Here is a 12,057-nt window from a genome sequence, read left to right as displayed (position 1 = left end):
GATCTCGAAGGAAAACTTGGAGAACTCCTGTGCCCATCGAATCTGTCTCTGGTTGAGTACTCGCGCAGTCCTCCAGTATTCCAAGTTCTTGTGATCCGTACACACCCTGGATCTTGTGCTGCACCCCTATTAGCAGATGTTTCCATCGTCGAAATGCTGCATAAATTGCAAGCAGTTCGCGGTCATACACCGTGTAGTTTTGCTCCGACTTGCTCAGCTTCCTCGAGAAAAAGGCACACGGCCTCCAGCTCTGCTGGGCCCCTGGCTGCAACAGTACCGCTCCGATGGCTCGGTCTGACGCGTCGGTCTCCAGCCTCATGGGCTTCTGCAGATCCACGTGCAGGAGCTGCTCTTCCGAAGCGAACGCCTTCTTCAGTCTTTCAAAGGATTGCTGGGCACTTTCTGTCCAGACGAACTTCTTTTTGCTACTGAGACAATCTGTGATGGGCACTGTCAAGTGGGTGAAGTTCTTGATGAACTTCCTGTAGAAGTTGCTGAACCCTAGTAGCCTCTGCATGTCCTTCCGGGTTTTGGGGGCCTTCCATTCCAGCACCGCCTGCACCTTGCTGGGGTCCATAGCTAGGCCCTTGTCTGACAACTTGTACCCCAGAAACTCAACCTCTCTTGCGTGAAATTGGCATTTTTCCAGCTTGACCCACAACTGGTGCTTCTGCAGTCTCTTTAGCACTTCCCTGACGTCTCTGACATGTTGCTTCTCATTGTCAGAATAGATTAAGACATCGTCCAAAAAGGCTACGCAGTTCTTGTACAGCAAGGACCCCAACACATGCTGCATGAATGCTTGAAAGCAGGCGAAGCCCGACTGTAATCCAAATGGCATAACTAAGGCCCCCAGGGGGGTGAACATGGTGGTTTTCCATTCGTCCCCCTCCCTCATCCTAATCAAATTGTATGCTCCCCTGAGGTCCAGCTTAGTAAAGATTTTCCCCTGCCTCACCCGTGTTAAAATGTCGTCAATCCTGGGCATTGGGAAGGTCACGGGTTCTGATACAAGGTTCAAGGCCCTAAAATCTATGACTAATCTGGGCTGATTAGTATCCTTTTTGTCCACAAAGAACACCGGACTGCCCCCCACCGCCTTTGATTCTCTTATGAAACCTCTTTTCAGGTTCTTGTCAATAAATTCCCGCAACTCCTGCATTTCCCGGTCCGACATGGCATACAGCTTACCCACCGGCAGCTGAGCCCCTGGGAGTAAGTTGATTTGGCAGTCAAAGGGCCTATGGGGGGGTAGTCTATCCGCCTCCTTCTCGCTGAAGACCTCCTTCAGGTCAGCATATTGTGGGGGCACCTCCCCTTTTGGCTCCACAGCCATCCCAGCCACCCTGGCCACGGTCATCCTTGGGTTCCCCCCCCAGACAGTGTTCCAAGCAGTAAGCTGACCCAAAGGTGACCGACCGCTGATGCCATGCCACTACTGGATCATGCAGTGCCAGCCAGCTCATCCCTAATATTATTGGGGGTCCTGCCAGTGTGGCTACGTGAAAGGCAATGGTCTCCGTGTGCCTGGAAACCCTCATTCTCATTGGTGGGGTCTGGTGCGTCACTTCCCCTCCCAGAAGTTCCCTGCCATCGATGGTGGTCACTTGCAAGGGAAAATCCAGGGGTAGCAGGTGGAGTTGGTGCTCTAGAGCGAAGTCCTTGCTGAAGAAATTGCAGGAGCTGCCTGAATCCAGCAGCCCCTTTACCTTGACTGGGTGCCCATTCGGGAGTTCTAGCACCACTTCTATGGCTATAGCTGCCCTGGGAGGGTCTGGCTGGGGCACTTCTATTGGTTGTTGGCTTGGCTGCTGTGCCCGCTGATTGGCAGCCAAGCGTTGGCGTTTCCCTGCACCTGCCCCCTTTCCCCATCCTCCTCACAGCCAGCAGCTCCCACCATCCCTTGCCAGGCCTTTTTTTGAGGGCAGACCCTGGCAAAATGTCCTGGCCGTTGGCAGAGGAAACACTTCTTGGTGGTTTTCCAATCCTTTCCCTCCCTCTTGCGACCTTCACTGGAGTTTGAAACCTCTCTCGCGCGCCATCTATTTCCATTGGCTCAGCCGGCTGGGAAGGCTGCCTCGGTATTTCAGGAATGCGGTAGTCATGGCAACGTTCCCCTCTCCCTTCGCGCTTCTCCTGAGCCCGCGCTTCCTGTCTTACTCCAGTCGCAAGCACAGCCTTGGTCAGCTGATCCATCGACTGCGGGCGGGGCGCGCGGGAAAACTCGTCCTTCACAGTTGGGGACAACCCCTCCTCAAACAACATTCGAATGGGTTCAGAGTCCAGATCCCACCCGAGCCGGTGGATCAACATCGCAAAGCGCGACCAGTAGTCTCTAATTGGCTCCCCTGCTTGCACCCCATCAATTCCTGTCGAGTCACATTTTGCTCCACTTCACTGGAATACATTGCATCCATCGCCTGATAGAATTTCCTAAGGTCCTTCAAGGCAGCATTTTGCGTCGCCATTAGGGGCCTGATCCATTCCCGGGCCCCATCCTGTAGATGCCCGACAATATAGGCCACCCTTTCCCCATCATCAGCAAAGTCATTATGCTGCAGTTCCAAAGCGTACTCTATTTCCGTTCGGAACGCGTTATAGTCCTGGGGCTTCCCCCCAAACTTGTGTACCAGTCCCGGTACCTTCCTTGCAACAGGGGTGGGTCTGACCTGTGCATCCTGAGTCCGCCTTTCGTCCAGCCACGCCGTCAGGAGAGCCACATGCTGTTCCAAATCTCGGTTCCTCTCCACCAGATTTTGCACTCCAGCTGCTTGCTCTGTTGCGCTGGCTCCTCCGGTTTGGCTCATTATGCTGCCTGCCTGTCGCTGTGCACAAGCAACGTCAGGGACTGACGGATTGCTGTAATGCTTATAGGGGTTGCTCGTGCGTCAGTTGACGCCACTCCTGGCTAGGTTGCCTGGTTAAACCTTTTCTGTCTGGACAGCCCTTCACTTCGTGGCTGTTTCAGTCGCTAGCAGAATCCGTCAGTGGGCGTTTCTTGAACCTCTTCCAGCAAAGAAGTTCTTTGACGCCAAGTCTACGCCTACTCTCCCTGCGCGGAAGTCTTCTGCGCAGGGCGGGTGTGGGTAGCGGAGGACCCGTGCTCTCCCCGCTGGTCTCCGGCGAGGAGTCCAGGAGCCCCCTCACCGATCCCCCCATCTGCCCCCCTTTATCCCTGGTGTTACGCTGATTTCCTTCCCCAGCCGATGAGCTGCCTCTCTCCCTGCTGGGCCCTTCTCCAGCATCGCTTGGGAGCCTTGCCTCTGCCTCTGGCTCCGATGTCAGTTCCCTGACACGTAGGGACATGGACTATGTAGTGGAGTAAATGGGGAAAAACCATGATGAAACAAGAGCACTCTACTTTTCCAACACTTTGTTTCGGGTTGCACTTAAAAACAATTAATAGTAGTGTGACAAGTTCTATCTAAAGGAGACATAACTGCTGAAATTTAGTGGCGGAATTTGATTTTTTCTTTTATTTAAAAATTATATTCCATTTGCTTATACGAAAGCAGTTTAAATGGTGTATGGGAAACATTAAAATTCTCACTAAAACAGTTAAAACATTTTAAAATAATTAGAAAGTAAAAAAAAGATTAAAACACATCAGTAACTGTGTCTGGGTAGAATTGATATACTCTTCAAGAAAATAATTTTGAGAAAGCATGATTAATACCTAACATTAGCATGTTAGAGTAATTGAGAGTAATTTAAATTGACCAGTTACAACACCATGAGTTCCCTATATATATAAAAATTGCAGTGCAAAGTGTAACAGCTTTTTATCTGCCTTATCTTACAGTATGAGACTATGGATGCTTCTGTTCTTCAGTGCCTTTTGTGTCTGCTAAGCTGTCTCAACAACCTCTTCCTCTTACTTAAGGTTACTTTCTAATCTTTGGCTTTTTTTGCTTATAATAATTTCATAGTTTTTTATTTTTTTAATTGCATTTAAATCCCTTAACTCAAAATCCAGTCTATTCAGTATCAGTGCAGTACAGCACAGTTTGTTTTTTTCTTCGCATTTCTGTTTGCTTTCAAATCTTGTCTGCTCAACAAATGCTTGAAGAAGGTACAAATCAAAGCATTAATATGAAGCTTGCTAGCTTACTAACTACTACCAGATACTTAATCTGATTGTCATTGCTTTTTATGTGAGATTTAGTTGCACACAGGTTTTCCTTCATTAAATAATTTAAATAAATCTTAATAGCTCTTCTGAAATGGAACCAGTTCTAGTGCTTCAGATTGATGAATGAAAGGTCTGAAATTGTCACGTTATTATCACATCTGAACATTTTTCTCTCTTAGTAAAGTGAGTGTCTCATGTCTGAATACTAAAATGGGTCCTTAGAGAAGTTGAGAGCACACAGATTCACCTCCTGCTCTAAGGTCACCCACCTCCTTCACCTAAATGTCCCTGTCTGTTTTCTTCAGCTCTTGCCTCCACAGCCTCTTAAATCTCCCCCTGCTCAGTCTAATGGAGTGAAATATAAATTATAAGAGAAGATTTGGGAGACTTGTGTCTCCTTACACACCATTTGTTGCACAAGATTCCTCTGCTCAGTATCTAGTAGTTGTCCCCCGGCCCCCCAAGCCCATTTCAATGCAGCTCACACAGTTTAGGAGAGCCCCACCTCTGGAGAGGCTTTTCGTTGCACACAAGCATCAGCTAGAACCCCTCTTCTAATTTATTACATAATATCTTGCTTCCTCCAGTAGCTAAAAGAAAGTTGTGTTGGAAATATAAACTTCAGAAGTATTCTATTTAATTTTGAACCTGTTCTCTTGATTGTATTAATACAGAGATTGAACACCTCTCAATGTAGGATTGCCTGCCTCTTCGTACCCTGAATTGGATTGCAGAACACTAAATCAAGTCCCCCCCCCCATTAGCTCATTTGATGTATGCTCTATTTTCTTATTAGGAGCTAAGAGAAACCTACTCTACACAGCAGTTAGCTCTTGAGCAGCTCCACAGGATCAAACAAGATAAAATCCAAGAACTAGAAAGAAGAAGAGCTGAGCTTGCACAGAAGAAGAAAGTGGAAGATGAGGCTGCACGGTAACAGGATAAATTAAAACAATGCAGGCTTTTTTCTAAAGGGCCTCCTCTGCACTCTCTTAGATGACAGGCTTAGACTTCCTCTTACTACGTGGGCTGTCATTCTGGGTTTGATTCCCCGCCCCAGTACTTTTATGTACCTTGGTTCTGTTTTTGTGTTGTATTGGATATTGCATTTTAAAATGTAACTCTTTTTACTGATGCAGTTGTGACCCACCTTGATTGATGCTATCAGTATAAAAATGGTCACAACTTTTTTCTTTTTTAGCATTTCTTTTTAATTTCTTGGCAATCACAATTCTAGCTACATTGAAATCTCATTGGGCAATTGTACATTTTTAGAGAACTGCACTTCAAAAAGAAATGTTCAGATAATATTGAAACAGTGACTCCATAAGAAATTGCTAACTGCGAATTACAAAATTAACTGGGATGAAAGATTTCCATTTTATGTGACATAATATGCCTCACAGTAGTATTTTTTTTTAATAATAAAAAGACCTTCTGAATTGATTCTGAAACCTACAGGTTAGCAAGCCTAACTTCAGCATATGGCAACAATCTTTGCAAAAAGTTGCTGTTTCTGAAGATGCTTATGGAGTCTGTATTTTCTACACCCTACTGCAGGGGTCAGCAACCTAAGGCTCATGGGCCGGAAGTGCCCCACAGAGGTCGTTTACCGGCCCACGAGTCACCCCCCCAACCAAGCTGCCTGCTTGCGCACTGTGCTAAACCAGCGCGGCACGGGGACTCACTTCTGCGGTGCCAAAAATCACATCTACGCATGCACAGACGCTGAAAATCGCAGGCATGCGTGTGATCTGGCCCACGGAGGGATCTCTGCGGGGTCGATCCGGCTCAGGCAAAATAAACTTTGCTGACCCCTGCCCTACTGGTTCTTTTTCTGTGACAAAAATAAATATGGTGCCAGTTCTTAACCATCGTAAGATTGCATAACTGAAAAGTGTAGGACAGCATATATCCACTTCACCATTCCTATCGCTATTATGATGCTTAAGTTGTCCTAGGACGTTCAGAGCTTACAGGAAGATGATAATGTAAACTGAGAGCAGCTGATTTAAGGATCTGTGCCAAATCTTTTCTTTTAAGTATCAGCATAAAAAATACCATTTTTTGACAGTGTTTTCGCTGCTTTTTTTCTTAAGAAAAGCAAAGCAGGAAAAAGAGAACTTGTGGCAGCAGAATATCCGGAGGGAGGAAGAAGAGAGGAGAAAGCGACTACAGGAAGAGCGAATGCAGGAAAAAATCCAGGAGGAAAGACAAAAAACGGAGGAGGCAGTTGCGCAAGAAAGGGAAGCCCAGTTGCAAAAATTGGCAGAGAAGAAACTTGAAGAGGAAAAATGGAACAAACAGGCCGAGATGCTGAGAGATACTGAGCAGCAAAGGCAGAAGCAAAAAGAAGACAAAAGAAGGCAGGAGCTGCTCGCAAAAGAAGCTGAGGAGAGGCGTAAGCACTTTGATGAAGAGAAGAGAAGAAAAGACGCGGCCAATCTGCAAGAGTCTGAGAAACCCATTTCTCAGCTAAATGAAAAAAATGTAGACATTCTTAAACAGACAAAGGGACGAAGTCTTAAGTCAGCATTGAAAAATGAAGGTATCTTACCCAGGTTTCTGTAAGGATATTAGCTACCATAGTTTAAAACACTGAAGTCTGTCTACTGGATTTACCAATCCATTAATATGTGTGGCCTTAATGGGAGAGATGAGTTCACAGGTTTAAATTACGCCTTAGCTAATGTTAATATTCAGCTTTTCTCATGGCTTGAAAGGCCAATGTTGTTCAATTATGCAAACCTCAAAGCAGGCACTGACTGCTGCTTTGAAATGAACATAACTGACAAGATTAGTAGTCAGTAATAGTTCCTCCTTGACTTTCCAGGCCATGCTGTGGGTTCCTCTGAGTCTAGGAAATCTGTTGCCTTTGTGAATTATAGAGCTTTATATCCATTTGAAGCGAGGAATAATGATGAGATGAGTTTCAGTTCTGGAGACATAATTCAGGTAAGAAATGGCTGATAATCCCTGAATTCTTAATAGGATATTTATTTCAAATTAAAGCCTTTGTCTTCTCTGCAAAATACCCAGCGTGCCATGCAGTAAAATAAAGAATTAAAACCTATCTAATAAGCTAGTTGATAACATTTTGTCACACTTCCATCCTTTTTTCCAGGTTGCTGAGAAAACTGAGGGAGAGCCTGGCTGGTTATATGGGAGCTTCCAAGGCCACCAGGGCTGGTTTCCAGGCAATTATGTAGAAAAAATTCCTGAAAATGAAAACACCCTTTCACCTCCGAAGAGAGCCCTCCTTCCTCCTGTGGTATCCTTACCAACTGCCTCAGTTCCTGTAGAGTAAGTGCACCTTAATACCCTGCTACCACACAAAATTGACGGTGGTGATGATGATGATGATTCACCATAAAGTCCTTGGGTTTAAAATTACTTAGAGTCTCAGAAATAAAGTGGGTTCTAAAAATATGCTTCTCAAGTGTCAAAAGACAGAGAGGGTAAAGAGGTGCATCTTGAGCATTCACCCAAAGCTGAATAAGGAAGATGCCTGATGCACCTCTGTGGTCAGTTCCACAACTTAGTGGCTGCCACAGGTCATACCCTCTCACAGGCCACAGCCAGACGTGTTTTGAGGGGCAATGGAACAGTTGGACACAATTTGACAGAAGTCTACAGAACAGCTTTGGCCAACTCAGTTGGCATGCTGCATATAGTGGCTTCAGTCTAACAAAGATTTAGGCTCTAACTCTGTGGTGCCTAACTGTGTTAGAATTTTGGCCATTGTATACCAGTTTATGCAAAAATGTGCTTTGTATATTAAGAAATAGTGGCAGTTATTGTAGTTGTGCTGCTTTTCAGTTCAGAAGTGATCTTTCCCTTGTTTAGCTTAAGGCTGAATGGCAGTGATTGATTTGAAATTCTGCACACAGCTTCATAACTTATGAATCTTACATGCATTTTGGAAGCTTTGCTGCTTCACAACTACATGCTTTACAGTGCTACCTTTATTGCCATATATTGAATTTGCAGGCCGCTTTCGTCAAGTAAGCCAGCCGACGAATCTGATTACCAAAATATATCTTTCTCAAGTTTAAATGTCAACACGTGTCAGAAAAAATCTGCTTTTACTCGTACGGTTTCCCCAGGATCTGTTTCTCCCATCCATGGCCAGGTATGTTCTACCTATAGAAGAGTGATTTATGTCCCTGTATCTTTGTATCCTGCACTGTTCCCCAAGCACTGAATACCCAGGGATATAAAGCTTAGGGTCTGCAGAGGTGGAACTGGCTAACCATTTATTTGTTTGTTTATTAAAGGGATTGCTTTAGTTGAGATTCCAGCATTGCAGAGGGTTGGACTAGAGGTCCCTGGGGTCCCTTCCATTTCTACAATTCTATGATTCCTAATCTGCCATTCAAATAAATTTTCAGAGAACCTGTAGCATCAAATTTGTCACAACTGTATTTGCTGAAATATGTGTAACAGAAAAACATAAGTTGTGGCAGATGAGGAAGCTGAGTTGTCCTTACAAGGACAACTGACCTAATTATTGATAGTATCCCAAGTCTGCCTCCTTCCTAGGTAGAGTATCTGGTTTGGTTTTAAATTATCATGTGCAAGTATTTGTTCTAGAAATTACTCTAATAAAGTTCTTTAAAGCATAGAAACTTGCATAAATGATCGGCATCTGAAACCTTTTTGTTTTTTAACAGGGGCAAGTTGTAGAAAACCTAAAAGCACAAGCACTCTGTTCCTGGACTGCAAAAAAAGATAACCACTTGAACTTTTCAAAAAATGACATTATTACTGTCTTGGAGCAGCAGGAAAATTGGTGGTTCGGAGAAGTAGGTCGAGGAAGAGGGTGGTTTCCCAAATCCTACGTGAAGATCTTGTCTGAACATGAAAGCCAGAAAGAGGAGTAAGGCTCTGGGAATTTTGGGGTTCAGGATGCATGAAAAATGTATTGGGTAGTGTTTTAAAGGATGAACGGAAACTTGGACTGAGGTTCAGAGCAGTGGGTACACAACATTTGCTCCCTGGAGAGTCTCTTTCAGAAAGTATCCCTTGTTGTTTAAACTGCAGGCTACAAATAACAGATTTGGGAATTAGGCAGGCATAAGAACAGTTAAAAGTGCCCTTTGACTTTTTATTCTAGGCTTCCCTTTCATTTCTTATTGCATTAAATCATCAAGCTCTTTTGAACTTACCGTATTTTTCGCTCTATAACACACACCTGACCATAACACGCACGTAGTTTTTAGAGGAGGAAAACAAGAAAAAAATATTCTAAACGAAACAGTGGATGTGTGATTTTTGTGGTTCATGCTGTGGCCACAGACGTGATCTGACAGTGAGTTTGGGGTAGCCCAATGCAAAAATCCTGAGGATCCATGTGGATCCATGCTTTGTAACCACGTTTTTGCGCCATTGTAGCCCCATGAAACAGTGGGGGGGTGTGTGTTTTTTGGTGCAGGCTGTAACCATGGATATGCTATGTGATCTGAGGACTTCCGGGTTGGCGCCATTGTTTAATGGCGGATTCCCTCCGAGCTCCGGAGGGAATCGGCTCCGTAGCGTCTGGGTCTGGCCGCTGCGGCGAAGCGGGGACCCTTAAAATCACAGGCGCGGATGCCTGTGAACACAGAGACTCGGCGGGCACCATTTGCGCCCCCCCAATCTGCGACGGAGCCTTTTTAAAGGCTTCGGAACGGAGGCAGGGTGAGGCGTGGTGCTGAGAGTACTCCCTCGCCTACGGAGTGAAGCCGCAAGCCATAGACAGAGAGCGCCAACTTCTTCCAAGATCGACTGGACTCTAAAATATAAACCCGTGAGTAATACGGAGATTGGGACTTTATAAAAAATTTTAATTCTGGATTTGGAACGAGCGGGAAGGGGCTAAAAAGGAAGTCACCCCCCCCTCTTTGTAAACAATTTAAAGCAAAGGACTGAGCAGCTAAGGTCGAAAGAATTTGCTTCTTGTTTTTTTTAATGAAAAGATTTTGATTTCACGGTTTTGACACTATAAGAAGATTTACTGGAGGATAAAAAGAACTTGGGGACTGAAATTTTACACACCCCCCCAGACCCGGGAACGCCCTATGAGAAAGCCTGGTGTATGGAAGATTTTGACAGCTGTCAAGTGAGCTGTTAGTCAGCTAGCTGTCAGCTGGAAAAAGAAAACATTGTTTCTGCTGTTTCTGCTGGTTTATTTGGTACAACTTTGTTAAAAACAAGGAGGGCTGATACAAAATAACTGGACTTTTGGTTTTGAGCTGAAAGGAACATTAAGGAACTAAAATCCCCCTAGAGGGGGAATAAGGACATTACACTACAAAAATGACTGGAGTATGTAAATTCCAAGCAGAACTAGACAGAGTTTTCGTTCTCTTGGGAAACTTGAAAGATGAATACAATGCTTTGTCTACAAACGTATCATTACTACACTGGACAGTAAACAACAGCTTGGAGCCTGATAAGGACTTGAAACAGGAAGCCTATTTAACTGAACAAATAAATGAAACTGAAAGCGTAGAAACGATGGAGCAATGTGTTGTTTTTGAAGAAAATGAAGGAGGAGCAGGAGATTTGCAGGAGTTAAAGGAGAGTTACAACATGAGGCCTGACATGATGACAAAAAAGGATAATAAAAATTGGATGTGGAAAGCCTGGTCTGAATGGGAATCTGGAAAATGGAAAGATCTCCTCGGGAGGAGACCTGAAGACCTGAGGATTACAAATTGGTTGAAGGTGAAAGCTGGAGCTTTGGGGACATTTGGATCTGTAAGAAATCTGAAACAAGAGTTGGAGCACCCCATAGGCTTTGCTTTTAAGTATGGAGGACTGGCTGGAAGCAACATGGATTCTGTTGGGCCGGAGCCCCTCCGAGACTTGGGGCTTAACATTAAGGACTATCAAAGAGACCGGCGGAAAGGAACTGAGAGAGATATAAGGGCCTCGGACGTGAGATCTCCAGGCTAAATAAATAACATAAAGACTGATGGACATTGGTTGGGGTCTGGAACCGGGAAAAGGGTGGGCGGAGGTTGGGAATCCAAAGGGTGTATAAGGATAATTTGTTTTTTATAATTTAGTTAATGGTAAGGAAATTGGGCAAATCGTGGAAGGGAAATGTCGGTCGACTTCAGGAAAAAGGTTTAAGAATAATTAATGGGGTATAAGTATGGATGTGTGTTTTTAATAAGGTAAAATTGGTTTTTTCTTTTTAAATTAATTGAAAATAAGATTGTTAAAAATAAATGGAGGAAATGGAAAAAAGAAGGAAAGTAAAACAATAGTAAGTTAGAATAAATGTATAAGTTAAGGTAAAGAAATAAGTTAAGGACTTGCTGAACTGACAATTTAAATGGGAATACAAGAAGGGGAGGTGTGAGGAGGTCTGAGAAATAAGGTTAAGAACAATAAGTATCAGAAACTTTTATGTGTTTTTATTGTTGTTTAGTTTTGAATATTTTGTATTTTTGTGTTTGTTTTTTTCTCTTTTGTTTTGTTTATTTCTTGTTCTTGTTTGTTGTGTGTTTTTTGAAAATCCTAATAAATATTAAATTAAAAAAAAAAAAAGGATATGCTATGTGATCTGATGGTGAACTTGGGGTGACCCAGTGCAAAAATCCTGAGGATCCATGTGGATCCGTGCTTTGTAACCACGTTTTAAGTGGGGAGGGAAGGAAAAGCATTCAAGGGACAAGGAGCACGCGTGGGGTGGGTGGAGAAGGATGCTGCTAATGATGCAGGAGAGGGGTTTAAGGGGAGAAGGAGCTCGGTGGGGTGTGTGGAAAAGGAGCTTTTCGGCGAGCTGAGCGGGGAGGGAAAGAGCACTGTTGCTTTAAAGTAGCCAACCGGACAGCAGCCACTTACATCAGTGTAAGCAGCTCCTTTCCTCTCCCGCTTTGCTCCTTCTCTCCCTCTTTGCTGCTTTACGCAGCTAATGGCGAATCCCCTGCAAC

The 12,057-nt window shown here is 44.3% G+C and overlaps 1 protein-coding gene across 5 annotated transcripts in view; it reads left to right on the top strand.

The window, feature by feature from the left end:
* Positions 1 to 12,057, top strand: part of ITSN2 (intersectin 2) — an 83,795-nt gene that overhangs the window by 36,528 nt on the left and 35,210 nt on the right. For all 5 annotated transcript variants that reach the window (XM_053380249.1, XM_053380247.1, XM_053380248.1 and 2 more), the window contains exons 17-23: positions 3,803 to 3,883; positions 4,929 to 5,065; positions 6,232 to 6,680; positions 6,966 to 7,087; positions 7,257 to 7,435; positions 8,123 to 8,264; positions 8,806 to 9,011. In XM_053380249.1, the coding sequence (XP_053236224.1) occupies positions 3,803 to 3,883; positions 4,929 to 5,065; positions 6,232 to 6,680; positions 6,966 to 7,087; positions 7,257 to 7,435; positions 8,123 to 8,264; positions 8,806 to 9,011 (1,316 nt within the window). The remainder of the gene's footprint in view (positions 1 to 3,802; positions 3,884 to 4,928; positions 5,066 to 6,231; positions 6,681 to 6,965; positions 7,088 to 7,256; positions 7,436 to 8,122; positions 8,265 to 8,805; positions 9,012 to 12,057) is intronic.

This window comes from Podarcis raffonei, chromosome 3 (assembly GCF_027172205.1).
Source record: "Podarcis raffonei isolate rPodRaf1 chromosome 3, rPodRaf1.pri, whole genome shotgun sequence".
Taxonomy (NCBI): Eukaryota; Metazoa; Chordata; class Lepidosauria; order Squamata; family Lacertidae; genus Podarcis; species Podarcis raffonei.
Note: the sequence above shows the minus strand (reverse complement) of the source record. Positions and strands in the feature narration are given on the sequence as shown.